The sequence below is a fragment of the Mangifera indica genome, chromosome 16 (genome assembly GCF_011075055.1).
Source record: "Mangifera indica cultivar Alphonso chromosome 16, CATAS_Mindica_2.1, whole genome shotgun sequence".
NCBI classification, from domain to species: Eukaryota; Viridiplantae; Streptophyta; class Magnoliopsida; order Sapindales; family Anacardiaceae; genus Mangifera; species Mangifera indica.
This window is the reverse complement of record NC_058152.1, coordinates 11,084,796-11,109,569: the sequence shown is the minus strand read 5'-3', so window position 1 is coordinate 11,109,569 and position 24,774 is coordinate 11,084,796. Positions and strand designations below refer to the sequence as shown.

The following is a 24,774-nucleotide window of genomic DNA, read 5'->3' as shown; positions in this document are numbered from 1 at the left end:
TTTGCCAAATGAACTGTTTCATTCATGCATGCAATAAAGTGGGTTGCACATGGAAGACAAACAGAGTATCGAATGTAGCAAAAAGAAGGGCACGATTAGAGAGACAGTCAGATAGATGGAGGATAGAGACAAATGCAAACACAACAATTGAATCACGACAATTTGCCCCTCCACTTTTACATTCACAAAAAACACACATAATGTTAACATAAAACATTCCAGAAAAAGCTCTAATAATTGAACCATGAAACTTTCAACTATGAGAGCCCAGTCTAACTATAATGAAGAGAGGATCAGTTGGTTTGACCTCCTCCTCCAGAGGCCACCGGTGGCCTCTGTGGCTTCTTTCTCACTCTTATTGCCCTCGACTCCACCACGAACTCTTCCTCTTCCTGCATGCATTTTAGATGCATCAATCAGCCCCGAGTGACAGAGAGAGAGAGAGAGAGAGAGAGAGATGTATACATACAGTTGTTTTCATGGCTCTTTCTGACTGTGAATGAGAGTTTCTGTGAGCAGTGAGAAGAGTTGTGGAGTGATGTTGATCATCTTCATGGTCTTGATCACGACCAAAGCACTGGAAGCAAGCATTGACAAGTTGGTTGAAGAGGTGACATGGGCTGTAAAAATTATATGTTTCTTCTCCTGACCTTTTACGCTCTTCCATTGAAACTTCCATTTCCCTCCTCCTCCTCCTCCTCCTCCTTCTTCTTCTTTGTCTTGGGTTTGTGTGTATATGTTTGGTTTTCGCTCTTCACCTGCCACTCTATATCTCCAGTGATTCCAAGACAGACACATGCCAGACCAAGTCACTCCATATTTAATAAATAAAATTAAATGGATGATATTTTCAATATTTAATTGAAATTTAGATAATATATTATTATATAATTGAATAATTTTAAATTAAAAATAAATTATATTTAAATAATAAAGCAGTTAAATATTTAATTAAATATTTAAAAAAAATATATATATATATATATAACATTACCATTAATTTTTTTTTTTTAGAGTTGTGGACCGAATTGTTAATTGGTTTATAATTTAACTAGTTGAATGTAATAATTCGATTCGATTTTAAAAACACTGTTTTGGAGGCCTTATATAATTTGCAATCTTTCCTTTTTCTTTTACCCTCACAAAATATATTTACATGCATATATTAGTGTCTTTTAATTCTTTTGTATTAAGTTAACTGGCTATGTCCCACCCAAGATTTGAAGGACTAAAATTCACACCCCTTAGTTTAAAAAAGTAATTTTTCCACCCATCTGATAAATTTGTTTAAAAAATATGTTAAATGCTTTTATAAAAATATTAAAAAGACAAAAAAACTTTTAAGTTAATGACACTTCTCTCCAAATTTTTATTAAATATATTTTGACTCCTAATTTATATGAATTCTAATTAAAAATGATAAAAATTAATTGTTGTCAATAATGTCAAAAATTGCACCAATTATGCAATTTTGGTCAATAATCGCACCAATCAATGCTTTTTTTTTTTTTCTATGACTATAAATGTTACTAGCAATCATTAATTTTTAAATTTATATTATGATGGAATAAAAAATGATATTTAAAGAGGTTGATAAAATTGATATAATATTAAAATTTTAGGAAGAAATCCTGAATCCTTATGAAATCCCCTAATTAATTACTAGGGCAAAACAAAATATTTAAGGTTATACTATTAAAATGTAAGTATTTTATTATAATATTTTAACAATATAATGTAAATACCATGTTAGGGTAAAAATTAATAGCCAACTTTAATAGGACCTGGGAAAACGGGTATGTTCCAACTCATAAGATGGGAACATGGTTTTATCATACTTTGGGTGGGAGGGGAACTGTTTATTCATGATAATACTAGACATACAATGAAATACAAAATTTCAACTAATTGTTTCGTTTTTTTGTGTATTATATTTATGGGCAACCTATGTGAATATATTTTTATATATAATTTAAGTATATAAATAATATATTATCATACAATTAAATATTAGTTTATCATTAATTTAAAAATACTTATTTATATTATAATACATTATTATATATTTAAATTATATATAAAAATATATATAATATTGTTTTATATTTATACCTAGGGAATCTAATAATACTTTGTGCATTTACTGTATATACAATATTGAGTGTAATCATTAAATTGGTCGTTATGTTATTGAGAAATTGTGAAATTGGAATATAATACCACCTCACTGCGTGAAAACTAGGGGTCCGAATACCCCTTAGCCCGTGTTCAATTTAGACACAAAAAAATGGCCTAGTTTAAGTTTGTTGAACCAAAATTAAATTTGGTTTAAGTTCAACTCAAATAAAAAATGACTTAATTCAATTCGATTTGAGTTTAACTTAATTTCGTAGCTTAAATTAATTATTTAAATTTGTAACTCAGTTTGGTTTGAATTAATGATTCGAATTGATGGCTCGAATATATAGCTTAGATTCATAGCTTGAGTTAACGGTTTATTAACAAAACAATATTGTTTTACTCAAATAATATTCAAAAATTTTTATTCGAATCAAATCAAGTCATAAATTCGAACTGTTAATTCAAACTACTAAATTCGAGCTTATTCAAACTGAATTAAGTTACAAATTCGAGCTATTGATTTGAGTCAGATTCAAACCGAACGGAGTCGAACAACCTTCGGTCGAATCCGATTTGAATTAAAAAACAAGTCAAATCTTTTAGCTCGAGTTTGGCTCGAATTTTAATCAAACGAATTTGAGTCAAGTCAAATTGACTTTCAAGACCAAGCCGGCTTAGCTCATATACAGGCTTAATGAAAACACATCAACATTTATACTCATATTTCTATTTATCTATCATATGACATACAATCATGTATTATTTTTGTACTAAATATATAAAATACATATATTTAAAATATATATAAATTTATAACAATTTTCATTAATATTATGAAGGATTTCACATTATTTGAGATGAAAATGTTGAATTAAAACTGAAACATGCACACTTTATTTTTTGTGGATATGTATTTTATTATTATAGAAATTTTGATAAGCCTTGAAGATGCATAATGTAACAAATCCCATGTAAAAAAATCACACACACAACTGAATTTTACAGAGGCATTTACCTTAGAAAGATTGACCGATAGATTGCACAACTCATGGACATCTCTTCCTGTCTAAGAATATTCTCAAATGCATTTGCCTTCAGTACTAGTCTCTGAGAGTCTTTGGATCAGTTTAAGTTCAACTTAAATCTAGAACGGTTATCTCATGTTCAAACTCAAGTCAATTTGAATGATGATCAATGATATCGAAAAAAAAGAAAAGTTCTTAAAGAAGAATTTCAAGAGCTATTAGAAAATAAAAAAAATCATTAGAAAATAAAAAAATCACTGACAAAATGGAGATCTAATATAGTGTCATTGGCAAACCCTGAAACTCAATTCGAACAAAAAGTACTGAATATTGAATTCAGTTCAAATCCAATCATACTTGTAAACACAGTAAATATTATTACACTAAGATCAGTTGGTTTGGCCACCTCCTCCGGAGCCTATTGGTGGCCTTGGTGGCCTTCTTGTCACTCTGGTTGCCCTATACTCCTCCCCGATCTCTTCCTCCTGCATTTCATATACAGAACAAAAAAGCTTATTATTAATTTGATCTCAAAGTATATATGTTTCCCTGTAGAGAAAGTCTTCTAAGAACCGGGAATTAGTATTAGCTCATTCATACTACTCATTTCAAGCTTATCTAATAGCCAGCCAGGCATGGCAGCTAAGCGAGGAGATACACATAGAGAGAAAGAGAGAGAAAATTTTGTATAAAAGAGACATGTACAGCCCCCAAGAGGTAGTAATGGAAGGGAGTATGAGTACAAATTCTCTTGGACATATCAAGATTAAAGTCTTAACTTACCTATTGTAGTGGTTAGTTGTTTCGGCCTTAAAAGAGACAATTTAGCTCAAGTGGGGACTTCATTAAAAAACAAAAAAAACAAAAAAATATATACATATCATATCAGAGAGCCTATACATACAGCAGATTTCATTTCTGTTCCTGAAGGAGAATTTGCATGAGGCAGTAGAGGAGTTGTGGAGTGTTGTTCATGATCATGTTCTTCGTCGTGACCAAAGCAGTTGAAGCAAGCTTTGATGAATTGTTGAAAGAGAGAACAAGGGCTGTACAAATAACATGCATCTTCTTCTGAACTTGCCATTACTCTTTTTCCTCTTCTTCTTCCTCTTCTTCTTCTTCTACTTGCTTTTGTTTGTGAATTTGGTTGGTTTGATTTATTAAATTCACTTCACCAGCCAAATTTATAACTCCTGTGGTTCCACAGAGACACTTGCCAGTGCCAGTCTCTATATTTAATGACTTCCATATCCTCCTCCAGTTTTCCTAGGAGGGTTAGGTTCTGCTTGGGCTCGTACTTAATGAATTTAGTCGCCTTGTTGTTTGTCTTTTTACAAGCTATTCAAGGAATAAATTGTCACGGGCAAAACACAATAAAATACGGGAAATATATAGTCAGTTACTTTCGTGCAATAGCATGATCAGTCTGGTTGAACGACGACAGTAAGAATTAGCAAAATAAGTAGAGTTATAACTTTTAAGATAAGAATCTGAATTTAAACTTTTATCATATTTATAAAATATTAATTTATTTCATATAGTAGTTATAAATTTGATTACTATACTCCAAGCAAGGTTGAATTCAAATCGAATCGAGTTCGAGCTCAAACTCGATTCGGTTTGCATATAATAAAGCTCAAGCTCGAACTCATTACAGCGAAACTTGAACTCAATTTGAATTAGACTTGGCTCTTTTTGAGCTCGAGCTTTTAACTACTTCGTTATTAAAACAACGTTGTTTTAATGCATATTGATCAAAACGACGTTATTTTATATCAAAATTTTTAATTCACAAATTTGACGAGTAGCTCAAGCTTGAAACTGTTGGCTCGAGCTTATATAAGATTGGTTGGCTCGTTTCGAGCTCGTTTTAATCGAATTTGAGCTTAAACTCGAATAAACTCAGTTAGAATCTAGTCTTAATTTCAGGTTTATTTGTTTAATAAATACAGACGAAATCTCTTATTATTAAAAAGAAAATTGACTGAAGGATTAATATACTTTATTAAATTGGATTATGACTATACAAATATGAGATGGTCAATATATTGGATTTCTAGTGGGAGAGCCGATGAACTATTATAAAAAAAGTTATGTCCTCTTTCCCACCATACATGTACCGTAAAAAAAATACTCATTCCGGACATTGTTATTTGAGCGTGACTCAAACTCAAAATACATCAACTATATCGTAATCAAATCTATTTAATTCCCTAATCTATCAATTTTAGTATTTTTATAACCTTTTATGTATATGAATTAATATTAATTGTTGAGTTTAGATAGATTAAATGCATGAATATATTTTTCAGAAAGTGTGTAGTTTTATCCAACATAAACATATGTTTTGTAACAGTTGTATGATTACCATTTGATTGTATTGTAATTACAATCGAAATTTATGTAAAAAAAAATTATATAAAAATTTAAATTAAATCATATAAAAATTTATGTAACAAGCGAGACGGAGATGACTCGTCTTCGTCGATGGCACTTCCAGGAGAGCCACCAGAAAAAGATCACACTGGAGAAGAAGAGGCATCATCTGGAGGTCACCGAAGAGAAAGAAACGACACCGAAAAATTGAATTTGAAAAATGAAAACTCTAAGGGGAAAAATGTTGTTTTTTAAAACTTAGATTGGGGTGAAATTACTAATTTTTAGGGTTTAAGGAATAAAATAATATAACTAACAAATTCAATTAATTTAAACAATTTATGAGTGGGTAAATAAAATTTTTAAAATTAACCAAAAAAAAACTTAAAAAATACGCATACTTTGGGTGGAAAATAGTCCTTTGGCCTATTGATATCATCAATTCAATCAATAGACCAACTTTTTGATCGAATCAATCCTATCATCATTAAAAAATGTATTATTAACATAATTAAATTGTAATAATATTTAATAGATAATTAGTAAGTATCTTTTGGATGGATACATGAGTATTACTTGTTGGGATTTAAAACCCCAATATTATTCGGTATTTAATTAATTATTTAGTTTTCACTTTTAACATCAAGAAGAGGAAAGAAAAGCCCAAGATTTATTGGTAAAGTACACAAGGAATGAAATCCTAAATTTTAATGCTATAGATTGCCTTTCACTTTTAACATCCTCGAGAGGAAAGATGAACCTCCATGAAGCAATTCTTCGTTAACCTTAAGAAGGTACTTTCAGCACAATTTACACTTAAAAAACATTTATTGCACCGTGAGATACATTCATCAATAGATTATCTAAAAGTATATTAGAATCAATTCGAATTCAAATAATAATCAACTCAAGCTTGATTTAAATTTATAATATCTAACTCAAACTTAGGTTTAAACTCATTCAAACTAATATTCAATGTTATTAAATGATTATCAATGGGATGAACTATGCTACTAATAAAGTGAACAATATTGCCGCATAATGAACAATATTGCCAAAAGGGCAAACGAACTAAACCAAAACTAAACTACTAATCTGGATCTCTAACTCGAATCGAATTGACTTGATTTGAATTCATTATGTTATGTAAAATAAAAAATTTCAAGATGTAATGACACATTCGTTACGCTGATACAACATAATATTAATAATATAGTATCACTCGTTATTAGTTTTTAAGTATTACTATCTACACCTAGTTTTAAGTATCTAAATGATTAAATGTTATTTTATCTTTTATTTAAAATCGTTTTATCGTAAAATCTTAATACGTAATTTAATATTTAAAATTGAGTACATATAATTTTATAATTAGTTTTTCCGGTTGTTATCCACCAAATAATGTTGTGAAACCAACAATATTAAAAATCCATTGAAGATAAAGAGATGGAATGAGAGAAAGTGGATTTTTTTTTTCATTTTTCTTTGCTTTTTTAAAGAAATTTTGAAGGTTATAAGTAGGCAATAAAATTAAGTTCAGTTGATGAAAAAATACTATCTGTCTTTTCTTTGTTTTGAGTTGGAAGATTTCTCAGAGTCTAAACCTAAACACTTGAGAAAAGCTTCTCTAGCAAGCCTGAAATAATGGCAAGGATGATACGTCATACCATTTGAACTTGAATCCCTCTCTGTATCCTCTTCTCCTCTCACTATTCTTCTACCTGTTCTCGTCAATATTTCCCCTTTTATACTTCGACATCCTCCGACCTGCGACGATTTTGTAAACCCTGTTATGTTACTGGTCCAATATCGTTATCTGAACAATTTCCACTGGTAAATTATTACACTAATAATAAATATAGCATTAATATCAACAAAGGGTAACATCCATTAGGGTAGAACAAACAATGTTTTCAAATTCAAACCAAACGTTGACCCAGTTAATAGACCGATTAAAATCTTGACTAGTGAAACCAATGACATGACATTAATAAATATATATATTAAGAGTCAAATTTTGTATACAAACAACAAAATAAATTAAATATAAACGATAATATATTATTATTTGATTCGATAAAACTTTTTCTAATTTCAAGTCGCCTACCATATGGTGACACTTCATCAATTATACTCAACTATGTATTTATTGTTTATTACCGTAGTTTTATTGATATATAAATATATTTATTGAGCAATTTTTAACATAGATGTTTCCATGTCTATGCCTAGTCATAGGAAGATTTATATATTGTTTTAGTACAAGGTCCCAATTCCATAGGATCATAGGTCAATCTAAGATTAGATTCGAACCGAATTTGTTTAAACTCAAAAATCAATTGCATTCAATTGATTATCATTGCAATCTATTAGAATACAAAACATTGACATTAATACGTTATGTTGCAAGACCAATAACTATTACCTTGAACAAACTCTAAGAATGGTATTTCTAAAATGTTTTCTATGATCCAGAGATTCATTTTTTGAATTCTACAACCTTATGGTATTCAAATAAATAAAACAAAATACACAGAGGTATTTGACACATTTAACATCTCAAAATAATTTAACAATTTCTTTGTTTTCTAGAAAATTATTAATTCAATAACTAAAACAGAAAACAGTGCAAGACAAAAAAGAAATCAAACTTGGTAGAGATAAAATAAAGTTGAAGCACAAAACGGTCAAAATATTGGAAAAAGCAAGTTGCAGTCGGCACAGGCTGCCACCGCCCATCAGCCGTATACTGATGAAAAAGCAAAAAAACCACAAAGTATTTTTCCCACGAATTATGTCTTAACAAAAGTAAAAAAAAAGGGGAAAACAATCAAGAGAAATCAAGACAGAGACCGCATTAGGTCATTAATAAATGAATTAAAGGTGTCCATTCCCAACGCATAGATGAAAATGGCTTTAACAAAAAGGACAATTTTTTTATCAATGCAATCGACTAAAAATCAAAAGCTAATTAATTTCAAAGTTGCCCGTCAGCTTTTGCTTTCAAAGATTCTTTTATTCACGAAAACCAACAAAGTAGAAATATTAAAATTATGAATGTTTTTGTAACGTATACGCATTTCAATTTCATCAAGATCACTAACCATATAAAATTAAAAAATAATAATTTACAAATATACATAAATAATAAATTCATTGTCATTGATTCAAGATGAAGCATGATATATTACATGGCTTCAAAGGTTTTTTTCTTTTGATGTTGATGGCTTCAAAGGTTATTCCAAGAATCTTTCATCATCCTTTAGTATAAAAAAAGCAACACATGATAACCTTTTATTTTATTTTTTATTTTCTATCACTTTCCTAGGAAACTCCCTGTGCTTATTTAAGTATAATATAATAATACATTTAAAGCATTGTTTGGAAGGCAACTCTATATGCACTTACTTAATAAGACTTATTATATATAAATGATGTGCAATTCTATTTATAATTTTTTTTAATATAATTTAAATATACCGATAATATATTATTATATGATTAGATATTACTTTATTTTAAATTAAAAATCATTTAATTACATAAAACTATATTATCTGTATATTCAAATTGTATACTAAAAATACATTCACATAAATTTATTGATAAATGAAATATCCAATGGTAAATTGTGATTGAATTGAACCTAAATAAAGGATTGCTCGAGTCCATATTGTCCCACCCAAATTCAAGTTTATTTATCAATATGATGAATAATGTGAGTAAAAAAAATGAAGTATCATTAAGAAATGATTGAATCAAACTCAAATTGAATTATCAAATTAAAACTCTAATTCAAATTTAATTTATTCAAATCAAATTTAAACTCAAATACGAGCTAATTGAGCTCAAATCCACCTTTTTCTCAAAGCAATACAACAATGAATACCTACTTTATATATGTTTTCAAGTGATTAAAAAATTTTAAATTAAAATTAAAATAATAATTAAATAATGAGAGGGCACTCTATAAAAGACAATGCTAATACGATATGAAAAATATATTTTATTTTATGAATTTTTATTTTTTTCAATATAAATGAATAAGTGCTTATCGGGTACTCCCTTTGCAACTAATCAAAAACCGACCTACAAAAATCATTGGCCCACTTTATAAGTCACGAGGATACAAAGGATATTAACACGACAAAAACTGTTTCATCGTTAAGTTGCCTTCAATACACACAAGCTTAAAATTAATCTCAAATACAAACAAATCAAACAACAATTATTAAGTTTTCGAAGACATTAAAAATAGTTTCCATTTTAAGATTCAATTTCCGCACTTGATTCATCCTAAACCTAAACTAAACAAAATTTAACAACAATCTATCATTACCATTCTGATAACAATAAAACTAATTTCAGGTACTTTAAACAGTAAGATAAAATGATCAAACAATTTCGACATTTTCTGGACAGCCAAACAGAAAGAGATAGCGCTTGTACGTACCTGAGAAGGCTGGAAGCTGTGAGTGACAGTAGAGTTGAATTTAAAAGCCGGCTTCTCGTCAAGAGTCGAATCGATGGACACGGAAGAAGAGGCGGAGGAAGGAGAAGCTAAGGCGGAGTTCTTGACGCGGCTGTTGGAGCTATCGAAATCAGAGGAGACAAGGCTGAAGCAGTAGAGGAGAACGATGAGGAGGAGGAGGATGAGAATCTGGATCCAGATGAGCCACGGAATCTTGAAGGTTCCAATTGTGAGTTCGTCGCCGAAATCGAGCATGGTGTTATGGCTGTTCTGTTGTGTTTTGAATTTACGAGGAGTGTTTGGGGAGGGAGAAACGGAGAGAAAATGAGCTGAAGGTTAGGTGAGAAAATCTTTTATTGTTGCGCGTTGGAAGTGGAGAAGGTGAAGAATATTTATTTTACCGTTTTATGGTGGTGACGAAGAGCGTGGACTTTGCGTACCATGAAGAAAAGTATTTTCATCGTAGACTTGTCACGCGGTGTTTACCGCGCGTGGAAGACATTCTTGAAAACGTAGGTGTCTAAGTTAATGGCTGACATTTCAAGGCCCGTGTCCCTGTCAAGTACTTTTGAAAGTTCAGATGAAACAGAACTGCGTGGCTCGAATTCAATTCGAGCTTTCCAAACAAAAGTTGTGAATAATATTATTTTTGTTATAAACAGCCGAACAGTTTAAAACATATTTATTGGGTTAAGGGTTTCTGACCTCTATTTATATACGTTTAGTGGACTGTACGAGAGCGATGTGGGACTTCAGGTCACAACACACCCTCCATCGCGAATCGTGCTGATAATGTGTTATAAACAGTCCAACAGATATTGTCCATTTTGGGCTTCAGGCCCTCACAGCTTTAAAACGTGTCTATTGAGTTAAGGGTTTCTGTCCCCTCCCTATATACACGCTCAGTGAACTGCACGGGAGCGATGTGGGACTCTAGATCACAACAATTTTAATAATATATTACTTAAATCGAATTTTTTATCAAGTTTAAATTTAATAAAACAATTACTAACTCATAAGTAAGAGCAAATTAAATTTTTTTTAATTCGAATTTAACTTAATTTTAGGATTAAATTAACTCTTTTAATTTGAGTTTAATTTAAACAAATTTGAAAATTGAGTCTAGCTGAGCCAATTTTAAAAGTCGAGATAAACAAATTTCATGGTATGATTTACATTAAAATTATATTAAAAATACACAATCCAAACACCATCCATTTTATGAATAAATTGATATAATACGACTCATTTCAACTCATTTCGATATAAAATATTATGTTTTATTGACACAAAATTATTTTATTACAACTAATTATTTATTCATTTTGTCCGCTACTCATAAGAATTTTAAATAAATAAATTCTCGCTCAATTGATTAACACATAAGAGGGCGTCAGGTTTGAAAAATATTTTATTGTAAAAAATGAGAGATTACCTTGAAAATTATTAGGTATAAATTATTACATAAAATTTAATAAAAATTAATATATATAAATAATTATTGTGTTTGGTTAGATATAATAAAAAAATATTAGCATATTATTTTATTAAAATACCCTTCAGTTTAATTATTCTAAAATATTTGTATATTAATTGTTGTATTAATTGAAAATAAAATTATTTTTACCTTTAAAAAATTAATAAATAAATATATAGTTATAATAAAATCAATATTACTTTAGTAATTTTTTAATACTTAAGGTAGATGTGATAATCAAATTATATTTTATATTATCAACCACATTATTATTGATAATTAAATATTACCAAAATATTTTACTACTTATCAATCAAACAAAATAATATAAATAATAAAAAATAAATTATCGTAATAATCTTTTCATCTCTTGAACTAAAAGCTTCCTAAGGGGTCGTTTGGTTGGGGTTTTAAAAAATCACTTTGGTAATCTATCTTTTATTACTTACATTATCTTGTTTGATTTGTCAGTAATAAAATATTACAGTAATATTCTATTATCACTACTGACGTGACAAATAATATAAGTGGTAATCTGATTACCATTTTTACCTTAGGTATTAAAAAATCACTTTGATAATCTATCTTTTATTACTTACATTGTCTTGTTTGGTTTGTCAGTAATAAAATATTACAGTAATTTTCTATTATCAATACTGACTAAGGATGGCAATGGGGAGGGGAGGGGATATCAATCCCCGTCCCCGCCCCGTCCCCGTTACGGGGATAAAAAAGAATCCCCGTCCCCGCCCCGTCCCCGTTACGGGGATAAAAAAGAATCCCCGTCCCCTCCCTGCGAAGAAAAATCCCCTCCCCATCCCCTTCCCATCCCCGCGGAGAAAAATCCCCTCCCCATCCCCGCCCCGTTCCCGCGGGGAAAAATCCCCTCTTCATACCCGTAAATATAAATTTTAATTCCTTTATACATTTCAATAAATAAAATAAATCATATTCTCTCAAAATATCACTTGCTACAAGAGCTATAAAATATTCATTGTTATTTTAGTTCAAATACAAAGTTATCATAAAATATAACAATATATAATAATCAATCTCTTCATTAGTAGCTCTTCATATAGGTAATTTAGGGTAATTTTATAATAATATTAAATTTAACACTTTTCATTCACTTCAATTGATTTTATCAAGTTTCTAATTTGTTTTTTTTTTTTGTGTAAAACCTGGTGGATTGACTAACTAAGTTTTGAAGTTGAAATATAATTAATTTGGTACATTTGCATTTTATGATAATGAGATTCTGGGGTTTTTTTAATATATTAGATTAATAGTTCAGAAATTAGTAAAAGCTGATAATTGATAATTCAAAAATTAGTAAAATTAAAGTTATAGTTTTAATAAATCATAATGTAAAAATTTCTAGAACTTAATAGTTTAGAAATTATTATATTAATATATTAGATTTAGGGGGTGGGGTGGGGTGGGGAGGGGAGGGAGGGGGAGGGGGAGGGGGAGGGAAGGGGAGGGGTGGGCCGGGGCGGGGACATATGTATCTTCGTCCCCAACTCGTCCCCGATTACGGGGATTTTTTCATCCCTATCCTCGCCCCTTTCCCCGTTTTTATCGGGGATTTCCCTTCCCGTTAGGGTCGGGGAGGGTCAGGGCCCCTAAAATCGGGCCAAATTGTCATCTCTAATACTGACGTGACAAATAATATAAATGGTAATCTGATTACCGTCTTTACCTTAGATATTAAAAGATTACCAAGGTAATTTTGATTTTATTATAATTATAATATTATTTATTAATTTTTTAAGACAAAAATATTTTTTTAATTAATATAACAAATAATATAAATAAATTTAAAAATAATTATATTGAAGGACATTTAAGTAAAAAAATTTATTAATATTATTTTATTACCGTTAATCAAACATATTAATTATTTATACCATCCATTTTTACTAAATTTTATCAAACGTAGTAATTATTTATACTCAATAATCTATCTTCAAGGTAATCTCTCTATTTTGGTAATAAAACATTACCCAAACTAAATACGCCATAAAGAGTCGTTTGGTTCCAGTTTTTGAACATTGTTTTGGTAATCTATCTTTTATTTCTTTATTTGGTTTGTCAGTAATAAAAGATTACAGTAATATTTTATTACCAATGTTGACATAGTAGGTAATATAAGTGGTAATTTGATTACCAACTTTACCTTAGGTATTTAAATATTACCAAGGTAATCTTGATTTTATTATAATTATATTATTATTTATTAATTTTTTGAGACAAAAATAAAGTTATTTTTAATTAATATGACAAATAATATAAAAATATTTAAAAATAATTATATTCAAGGGCATTTAAGTAAAATAATTTACTGGTAATCTTTTATTACCTTTAATTAAACACAATAATTATTTATATCTATCAAATTTTATTAAACATAGTAACAATTTATACCCAGTAATTTTCTAAGTAATATATCTTCAAGGTAATATTTCTATTTTGATAATAAAATATTACCCAAAATAAACACTCCCTACGAGTAATAAAATTATACCAACATATAAATACGGTAAGTGAAATTAAATAATTCAATAATTATCTATTGTATTTCATTTAAAATAATTAAGTTTCTATACACATGTATATTTTTCACAAGTTAATTATCTTAGAGGTGATACTCATTATATTAACTTGCTAAAATTTATTTAATAAAATATTTGGATTTAATTCTCATTACCATTTATATAAAATCTCATTTACAAAAATATGACCCAAATTAGATATAAGTCAAAAATATCCCACTCAAATTTAGTTTTTAACATGTCATATTGTATTAGATAATATCGAAGATTGCAGTCTCTATGTGTAGGGGCATGCATAATTTGATTCAGTAGATTTTTTCAAACTAAATTTAAAAAATTTTTTAATCGGGCAAACTATTTTAAGGTTTAAATCAAACAAAATTAAACTAAAAAAATACGATTTAGTTTAGTTTGAATTACGATTTAAACTTATTAAAATTATTTATTTTTAATATATATTGTTTAATATAATTAATTGAATTATAATTTTTATAATATAATATAAATATATAAAATAATTATAAAATATATATAATATATATATGTATATCTATATGTATATATACATATATAGCCTAAACAATCAAGGGAAGAAAGGCGAGAGCGCGTGTAAATTACTGCATACAACTCCGCCTAGGACCGCTTTAGGCAGATTCATGTGGATTGAGCACGAAAACGACAACATGGTACATGCACTACCTGCTCCCACCAAAGTTTACCTCGCATGGAAGTCAGATCGAACGGTCGAGATTAACTTTGAGTCATCAATCCGATGATCCGGTTACATGAACGGCCATCAAACATCAACCATCAGCTATATGTGCGCAACTACAATGCGAACAAACAATTCATGAGAAAGGGTTCTGAGGCTCACACGACAGGCACGTGACGAAAAGGAACCCATTTGCCTTACTCGGTGGGGCGGTGTCGTGGGCCCCCGGATTATAGGGAGAAGGCTTTCATATGTGGGGTCTAGCTGACATGGGTCTCGGCAACTTGTAGTTAGAGTTGTCGACGGAGGATGTCAAATCTGGTGTAGCTGGTTTCAGTCTGTATCCATGAAAAATAAAATTTTGAGCTCTGACTCTAATAATTTAATAGATAATTTTTTTTAAAAAATTTAATTAAAAATAAAAATATTTAAATTAAATAATTAACCTTCAAATCTATTGGACCCAATTGATAGATCTACTAATTATACATTAATTGAAACAAATTAATTATTCGACTGAGTTTGAACTTGTTAGATTAAATATATGTTAAACTTGAACTCGAGAATTAGAGATTCAAGCTCAACATAAAAATAATCAGATTTGGTTAAAAAAATTATTCAACCTAATTTATGTATATATTGAGGTCATATGACTAGTATTGTCCCAAGCTCTGAAAGCAACCTTGAAAAGAGCTAGTAGTATGCTTCAAGCATCAACAAGAAAATGAAATTTTCCTTCGAAGCAAAGAAACCCTAACATCAAAGTTTTGTTTCTTTTTCAGAAAAATCTGAAGTGGCCTACCTCCAATATATGTAGTAAATTAATTCAATTTCATACATTTACGAAGCTTGTAGAGTTTGAATTAGAATTCTTTAAAGAGTGAAACCTGTGAGCTTTGATGATAAGTGTACTAGAATTGCAAATGCGTCAAGCCATGCATGATTGAGGCAAGCTCGAGTTTGCATTAGTTTCATATGGTGAGTTCGTTAGGTTATGAATAAACCTTTTAAAATTAAAAAACGTATACTTATATTAAGGGATGTACTTGCTATAAATTGAGGGTAGGCTTAGGCCTTCCCTCATATTTAAATAAAAAATCAACTAGTTTTTTTAAAAAATATTATTTTTATTTTAAGTTTAATACATAAAAATAATATTATGTATATTCACTTTTAGTACATAATTCGTATACACAAATATATACGCAAATGAATGTTATACATGTGTAAATTGTTTACAGTTGCGTCTCATAGTTAATTGTTTCAATATTTAAAATAAAAATTAAGATTTTAGATGCATATTTTCATATAAAAAAGGCGTATAAGATTCGTGTTATATTTAAAATAAAAAATAAGATTTTGAATATATCAAATTACTCAATTTTTTATACAATTCACTAGGGTTGGATTCAAGCCGAGCCAGCTCGAGCTCGGCTCGGTCCAATCGAGCCCGAAACGAGTCTGTCTTAACCGAGCTCGAACTACCCGTTAGATTTTCTAATTAAAATTTTTGATACAAAACGACATCGTTTTGACTAATATATATTAAAACGACGTCATTTTGATAACGAAAAACGAGTCAAGCTGAATTCGAGCCCTACAATTCACAATGAATATACAATGAACACTTTCAAAATATATAGAAGTGGAAAATCATGTTAAATTGAAGATTTTCAGATGTACCATTTTAATTTGCTTTCACATTTAAATAATCGACATTCAAATATTTAAATCTTCAAGTATAATATTCTGATTTGGATCTAACTAAATTGTTTTTTTCTCTTCTTATTTAAAAGTTTTTCCCATGTAAACAATTACATGTATTATTGCATTTTTCTTTCATTTTTTTGGTATTGTATTATTTCCTTTGTTCAAGATTATGTGGTTTTTAAAAATTTTTCAGTTGATTGACAAAAAATTACTAAGGTTGGACTTGAATTGAGTTAGCTCGATCTTGAAAGTCATTTCAACACAATTTTCTTTGGCTTTAATTTATTTCAATTAAACTCAAGTTAAACTTGAGTCGAAAGAATTAACTCGTTTTTGAAACCAGACTAAACTCAAACAAGAGGAAGTCCGACTCAATTCAGCGTACAAGTCATATGGATGGCTCAATTTGTTTTGAAGTTGACTCACTACTTGATTAAAATTATGTTAAATAATTGTTAAAATAATGTTGTTTTGCCTATTATTGAGTAAAATAAAATCGTTTTGTTAATGAACCGCAAACTTAAGCAATGAATCTAAATCACAAATTCAAGCCATAAACTTAAACAAAACTTTAGTTAACTATTTTTCATTCAAATTGAATTCGAACTGTTTTTAACCTTTGACTCATTGAACTTGAGTCAAACTCAAACACTAGAATGTTTAGGTTTAACTTGATTTGTATCTATCCCTAGCAACGACAAAGTCATGGAGGCCCCTCTTAGTAAAAATTTTAGGTCAACTACTGCTTACATCCCTAAGGGGATGTTTGGTTTGGGTAATGTTTGATTACTAAAATAGAAAGATTACCTTGAAGATAAATTACTTAGAAGATTACTGGATATAAATGATTACTATGATAAAATTTGATAGATATAAATAATTATTGTGTTTGGTTAAAACTAATAAAAGATTACTAGTAAATTATTTTATTTAAATGTCCTTGAATATAATTATTTTTAAATATTTTTAATATTATTTGTCATATTAATTAAAAATAAATTTATTTTTATCTCAAAAAATTAATAAATAATAATTTTTCTATAATAAACTCAAGATTACCCCAATGATCTTTAAATACCTAAGGTAAAGGTGATAATTAGATTACCACCTATATTACATGTAACGTCAGCATTGGTAATAGAAGATTATTGTAATATTTTATTACTGATAAACCAAACAAAATAATAAAAGATAGATTACCATGGTAATCTTAAAAACCCTCAACCAAACGCATCCTAAAAGTAAAATCTTATTCCCTAACTTTGAATATGTGGGTAATTGATAAATATATAAATTATAAGGTTTAACTATAATTTATTAAACCGAGGTTGAATCAACTATTTGTATCTAGAGCTTAAGCTTAAGTTAATAACTTTTTAGTTCAATAAGCCCAAACTTTGTCTAAATAAAATTGGATGAAACTTAAATAAAATAATACTCGATTTGATCCGATTAGAGCCCTAAAATATATGTGGTGTTACCATTGTTTTTTCAAATTATTTGTTATGGTACAAAATCTAGTAATAAACATGAAATTGACCTCCATTTGAATATTTCATTGCAATGGTTAACTTTAAATTCCCATGTGAAAATGTGTTGCTGAGAAAGGAAATTATAATAGAGTTGATCACGACAACAAGTAATATAACTTCGTGTATAAATGGATAATTATAGGAGGGAATTTCATTAAAAGCACGAGTAATATAATATGCATTTATAATAAGTATTAATTTAATAATTAATAATAATATATCATCATATAATTATATTATTCATATTATTAATTTAAAAATATTTAATCAGATGATGATATATCATAATTGATATTAAATTAATACCAATGTACATAATTTTATTAACTCGATCATGTTTATACAATTACATAAATTTATGGAAGGCTTCGAAATAACAAATTTTTTTTCAAGTATTAGTTAAATGTAAAGGATAAATACAATCAACAATAGGTGTTTAGTTGAATAATAGACAATACTTAGTCTTACATTGTTTGTTTTCTAGTTATGATCCCCCATGATCTTATTCTCCCGATTAGTCATTTATATTTATATAATTATTAACGGGAAATTACATTTTAGAATAATTAAATAAATTATTATTTAAGTATGATTCTAAGGATTTATTATTATTTAAATTAAACAAAAGAAAATATTTACAATATGAGAAATATCGTTCCTTAACCGTTTTGGAAGAAAAATAGGAAAATTCTTGTAGAAAGTTTTCAACAAACTCCTTACAAAGTGGAAGTTTTCTCACTATCTTGAATTGGAAAGTCTACTTGTATCTTAGATAACTAAAATCTTTCAATAAGTGATCCTAAAACAGAGTTTTCATGAGTTGAAGAATATCGTACAACATTATTAATTAACAATTTAATTATCATATGACTTTTTGGTAAGGGGGTGTTTGGTTCAAGTTAATAAACGATTATTTCGATAGTTTATTTTTTATTATTTATATTACTTTGTTTAGTCGATTAGTAATAAAATAATCTGAAATATTTTATTACTAATAGTGATGTGATAAATAATATAAAAGTTAATTTGATTACTAAAATATTATTAAGATAATATTTATTTTATTATAATTTTGTTTTTGCTTATTAATTCTTTTAGCGCAAAAAATAGACTATTTTTAATTAATATAACAATTAACATGAAGTATATTTAGAATAATTATATCCAAAATTATTTAAATAAAACAATATTTTAGTATTTTTTTAACTTCAAATCAAACACAATAATTATTATTCTTATTAATTTTTATCAAATATTATAATAATTTATATTTAATAATATTCTAGATAATCTATAATTTCAGTAATTTTATATTTTTAATAATAAAAAATTATCCAAAATTTTCAAATCCGAATATTATGCTAAAAATAGAGGTGATTTGTTAGTGAAAATTAATTTAAAAAAATTATAAAACTAATCCAAGAACAATTCAATAAAAGCCTCCAAAAATTAATCTCAAACCACAAAAATTTTACCTAACTTAACGACCAAGATTCCTCGCTCCCTCCTTTTCTCACTCTTTGTGCGTGTGTTTACCTTCACTAATGGGGTCACCCGATACTAAAGCCAATCCTCAAAGCCCCACCGCCTACGCCGCCGCCGCCGCCACCGCTGGTGATAATGATGACGACTCCCAACCACCACCACCACCGCCTCCTCCTCCACGCCAACCTGTATCCCTTGTACAGCCCTCTGCAAAGAAGAAGAACAAATCTGCTAAAGTATTTCGTGTCTTGCGCTCCGTTTTTCGATCATTTCCCATCGTCTCGCCGACCATCTGCAAGATGACCATCCCTCCCGGGAGCTTATCCGACGGCCACCGTAGCAGCTCCACCAATAGACATAAGGTCACCGGGACTTTGTTCGGTTACCGTAAACAGAGGGTAAGTCTTTCCATTCAAGAAAGCCCTAGATGTCTTCCTTCGCTGGTTCTTGAGTTGGCAATGCAGACAGCCGTTTTGGAGAAAGAAATGGCCTTCGGTATGGTAAGAATAACCCTAGAATGCGAAAAGAAGCCCGAAAAGGAACTTACAGAGCTATTAGAAGAGCCATTATGGACCGTGTATTGCAATGGGAAGAAGACTGGTTATGGAGTCAAGAGAGAGGCCTCGGAGGATGATTTGCAAGTCATGGAGCTCCTCAAGCCCGTATCCATGGGCGGCGGCGTGTTGCCCGGAAATTGCAAAGTGGAAGGCCCTGACAGTGAGTTGGCTTACATACGAGCCCATTTTGAACGGGTCGTGGGTTCAAAGGATTCGGAGACTTTTTACATGTTAAGCCCAGAAGGGAATAATGGGCCTGAGCTTAGTATATTCTTCGTGAGGCTTTGACACATGAAAGGGTTGATCGATCATTCAATCAGACGGTAATTAGGTTTAACACGTGTCAATCATCGATTCATGACCGTCTTGGGATATGTTCTTGATAGCCATGGAGATATGCTGCCAATAGATGATAGTGATTTGTACGGAGGAGAAAAATTGATGGATTAAAACACCCAATATGGTTTATTTGAAAAGCAATACCACGTGTACAAAGTTTTGAGTACACAATTGAGTATAAAGATGACATATCATTATAAAATTAGATATTATTTTATTCGTAATTAAAAATTACTCAATTATAAGATAACACATTATCTATATACTTTATTATATATTCAAAATTATATACATATAGTTTTTATTGCTATTAGAAATATGACATTTATAAATTGATGCTCAATTAAGTGCTAATTAATTTATATGAAATCCTTAATTGTTATTGTTTGTCAAAATTGTCAAACCGAATTCGAGTTTAAATCAATTGAAAATCTAAGCTCAAATTTGTCAAATTTTTTTTAAATCAATTTAAGTTTGACTTGCTTCGAGAGGAATAAAATTTTAGTTTAACTTGAGTTTGACTATAATATCAAACCAAACTTAAACTAAAATTTACTCAATATTATAACTAAATCAAACACAATAAAAACAATATTGTTTTAAGTAAAAGGATATTGCTTTACTCTATTCGAAACATCTCATTCATTTTTGTCCCATCATCACTCTTATTATATTGAAAGCAACCAACATCAATTATCACTGATACTTTTGTTGACAACATCAACGTTCTTAATCTTGCCAAGTGTCAATTGGTCTTGTCATCGCCATCGATTCAACCTTTCATAATGCCAATTGACAATGTATATTCTTCAATTAGACATGTCAAGCAGAGGGTGGGGTTGCCCTGTGACATAGCTCATGCTCCATTTTTTGGCACAATCTGTAAAATTGCAGATCGTGCCAAGGGCCTTGGAGTATAGCCCACAAGTTGACGTGGCACAACTTGATAAAAATTATAAAAAATTGTAATAATTAAAACGGTGACAAACCAACTAAAATCTACAAAGGCATGACCCAAGGGCCTTGCCATGCTTGTAGGTCCGTCCATCAATGAACATAGTTTGATACCACATAACTTGTGGATACGGTAAATTGTGTCAAATTTGACTTGACACGATCCACTCTCATATCTATCTTCCACTAACAAGAAGATTAAAACCTTAAAAAACAAAAAAAGCACATGTTATACAAAATTCTTTGCTTCTAAATAAAGCACTAGTATATTTCTTTAACGGCCGAAGGACTATTTTCCATTCAAAGTATGCATTTTTTTTCAAATTTCCGTCATTAACTTTAAAAATCTTATTTATCTATCTATAGGCTATTAAAAAAAACAGTTTCAAAGATAAAATCATTATTTTATCTTTAATATTAAAAATAAATTTAAATTTGATTTTATTTTTTCTCCTAAACCATAAAAACTAATAATTTATTTTAACCCAAGTTTTCAAAAACAACATTTTCCCTCTAGGGTTTCCAAACTTTCGGATTGAATTTTTCAACAACGATCAATGATCTTCAGATGACGTTTCTTCCTCCTTGACATCTCCTCTTTCCAATTGTGCAATGTCTCCCCCTCCTCGATGTCTTGTCTCTGAACAAAGACGATTGTCTTTGTCAGAGAGAAAGATGAGTTGTCTTTATCGATGACGATGACACCACATGATATCGAAAGATGTATGGTCAGAAGGAGGGTCGTCGAAGAGAGAGAGTAAGTGCTTAGATATCATCCATTATCGTCAAAAAAATTGAATTTGAAAGTTTAAAAACCCTAGAAGAAAAATATAATTTTTAAAAACTTGGATTAGGAGAAAATTATTACTTTTTAGGTTTAGGAGAAAAATAATATAAGTAATAGACTCAGTTAATTTTAACTGTTTATAGGTGGGTAAATAAGATTTTCAACGTTAACGAGAGAAAATTTGAAAAAAAAAACATACTTTGGATGGAAAATAGTCCTTTGGTCTTCTTTAACCATATTTTCAATCAATTTGATTAAATAAAAATATATATATATATATATATATATAATATATATCACACTGGGCAAGTGAGGACTTTTCATTCTCCGATCCAGATCTATAAAATTTGAACAAATTAGAGTGCCATGAGATGATACTGATTTGCAAGTCGTAAATGTGAAGGTGATGGGAAGGTTAGAGGAGAAAATTGATGGATAAAAATACCCAATATGGTTTATTAAAAAAGTAATATTATATGCATAATTTAATATAAATATGACGTATCATTATATAATTAGATATTATTTTATTTTTAATTAAAAATTATTCAATTTTAAGATGATATATCATCTCTATATTTTATTATATATTAAAAAAATTAAATTCTAATATAATTTGAGTTTGATTACACTATTAAACTAAACTAAGAGTAAGATTAACCTAATATTGTAATTAAATCAAAATTAATAAAATAATATTATTTTAACCTATTTGTAGACATTTAATTCATTTTTGTCCCGTCATCACTTTCGTTTTATTAAAACCAACATCAATTACCACTAATACTTTTGTTCACAACGTCAAGGTCCCTAATTTGCCAGGTGTCAATCAGTCTCGCCATCGTTATCGATTCAATCTCTCAAAAGTGTCGTGGGGTCCCACCCCACGACACAACTCATGCCCCATTTTTTGACACGACCCATAAAATTGCAGGTCGTGGCAAGGGCTTTGGAGTATACCCATAAGTAGATATGATACAGCCTAATAAAAATAATAAAAAATTATAATAATTAAAATGATGACAAACCGGCAAAAGCCTATAAAGGCATGCCCCAAGGGTCTCGCCATGCTTGTAGGTCGGTCTGTCAATTGGCATACTTAAGCATCACATAACTTATGGGCATGATAGATTGTATTGAATTTAGGCCTAGGGACTATTTCCCAGCCAAGATTACCGTTTTTTAAAGAACCACCTTTTAATTTTAAAAATCTTAAATACCCATCTATAAATAATTAAATTTAATAAAATTTTAAATTCTTAAAATTTTATTTATTTTTTTACTTTAAACTTTAAAAACTAAAAGTTTTCTCTTATTATAAGTTTTAAAAAATAATAATTTTCTTCTATGATTTAATTTTCAGATCTCTGATGTCAAATCTGACGTCGTTGCTAGTCGTTTATCTCTTTCGAAACTTTCTCTCTTTTCGACAGTCTCTCTCCACCCATCTAGACACCTGATGAGCATCGAATAAAGCTTGAAAGACGACGAGAGAAGAAAAGCTTCATCACTCTTTCAGAAGAAGATTGGCACCAAACGGATATCCAAATGGATGGAGAGAGACTGTCTGAGGGAGATGAAGTTTCGGGAGGGATAGACGATCGACAATGTTGTTGGATTTAATATCGAAGATTTAGAAACCAAACCCTAGGGAAAAACTATCATTTTTTAAAACTTCGATCGGGAAAAACTTTTAGTTTTCAAAGTTTAAGGGAGGATAAAAAGATTAGATTTTAGTTTATTTTTAATATTATAGAAAAAATAACGATTTTACTCTTATTACCGTTAAATTTAACTATTCATAAGTAGGTATTTGAAATTTTCAAAGTTAAAAGAAAGATACTTAAAAAAATAGCAATCTTTAGGTGAGAAATAGTCCTTTGGCCTTGAATTTAACTTAACACGACCCACTGTCAATATCTTTTTTAAACTGGCAAGAAGATTAAAACCCAAAAATATGGGCACGTGTTCTATGAAATTCTTTGCTTCTAAATAAAGCACTAATATATTTCTTTAACCATATCTTAAATTAATTTGAATAAATTTATACTCATAGGAAACCTCAATTATATCACTGGGCAAGTGAGGACTTTTCAGTACCGGATCCAGATCTATAAAATTTGAACAAATTAGGGTATGTTCAAAGTCAATGCCCAAAAAATAGAAACGTTTGAGTGAAATTGAAGTACCGACGGCCCTTTGAGTTTGCCAAAAAAGAAATAATTAATGATCTGGTCGTTACTTGTAATAAATCCATATCAATAATTTATATACTAAAAAAAAATCAAATAATACGCATATAATTTTTATTTCGAACAATTTATATTCATATCTAGGTTGGATTTGGCTTGGTTTGTATATACCAGAGCTCGAGTTTGAACTCAAACTCGTGAAAGTCAAGCTTGAGCTCAACTCATTTTAAGTTCGAGTTTTTAACTATTTTGTTATTAATGCGATATCGTTTTAATACATATTAATCAAAATGACATCATTTTAACACATATTGATCAAAACGATATCGTTTTATATCAAAATTTTTAATCAAAAAATTTAGCAAGTAGCTTGAGCTCTAACTCGACTAAGCTTATATAGGTTTGGTTCATTTTGGGCTCATTCAAACCGAATTCAAATTCAAACGAACTTGATTTGAATCTAACCTATTCATATCATTTA

The 24,774-nt window shown here is 29.3% G+C and overlaps 3 protein-coding genes across 5 annotated transcripts; 1 reads left to right on the top strand and 2 right to left on the bottom strand.

The window, feature by feature from the left end:
- On the bottom strand, window positions 1-745 carry LOC123199798 (elicitor peptide 6). Its single transcript, XM_044614856.1, has 2 exons — window positions 470-745; window positions 1-392 (listed from the first exon to the last, which is right to left on the bottom strand). Exons 1-2 carry the CDS (start codon window positions 677-679, stop codon window positions 294-296), a joined length of 309 nt encoding a protein of 102 aa, XP_044470791.1. The 5' UTR covers window positions 680-745; the 3' UTR covers window positions 1-293.
- A 6,229-nt stretch (window positions 746-6,974) lies between these two features.
- LOC123198772 lies at window positions 6,975-10,472 on the bottom strand. Of its 3 annotated transcripts, none has more exons than XM_044613543.1 (2): window positions 9,976-10,472; window positions 6,975-7,338 (listed from the first exon to the last, which is right to left on the bottom strand). In XM_044613543.1, exons 1-2 carry the CDS (start codon window positions 10,246-10,248, stop codon window positions 7,318-7,320), a joined length of 294 nt encoding a protein of 97 aa, XP_044469478.1. In that variant the 5' UTR covers window positions 10,249-10,472; the 3' UTR covers window positions 6,975-7,317. The 3 variants fall into 3 exon arrangements, with proteins under 3 accessions (XP_044469478.1, XP_044469477.1, XP_044469476.1); XM_044613542.1 differs by having other exon boundaries at window positions 6,975-7,309; window positions 9,976-10,467; XM_044613541.1 differs by having other exon boundaries at window positions 6,975-7,289; window positions 9,976-10,417.
- Window positions 10,473-19,371: 8,899 nt separating this feature from the next.
- LOC123199725 (protein MIZU-KUSSEI 1) lies at window positions 19,372-20,518 on the top strand. Its single transcript, XM_044614777.1, has one exon. The coding sequence runs from the start codon at window positions 19,524-19,526 to the stop codon at window positions 20,307-20,309; it is 786 nt and encodes a 261-aa protein (XP_044470712.1). The 5' UTR covers window positions 19,372-19,523; the 3' UTR covers window positions 20,310-20,518.
- Window positions 20,519-24,774: the final 4,256 nt, after the last annotated feature.

Coding starts and splice junctions, on each gene's coding strand:
- LOC123199798 (XM_044614856.1), bottom strand. CDS start 679: ATGGAAGTTTCAATGGAAGAGCGTAAAAGGTCAGGAGAAGAAACATAT. Junction 393..469: donor AAAGAGCCATGAAAACAACT/GTATGTATACAT, acceptor AAATGCATGCAG/GAAGAGGAAGAGTTCGTGGT.
- LOC123198772 (XM_044613541.1), bottom strand. CDS start 10,248: ATGCTCGATTTCGGCGACGAACTCACAATTGGAACCTTCAAGATTCCG. Junction 7,290..9,975: donor ACAGCTTCCAGCCTTCTCAG/GTACGTACAAGC, acceptor AAATCGTCGCAG/GTCGGAGGATGTCGAAGTAT.
- LOC123199725 (XM_044614777.1), top strand. CDS start 19,524: ATGGGGTCACCCGATACTAAAGCCAATCCTCAAAGCCCCACCGCCTAC.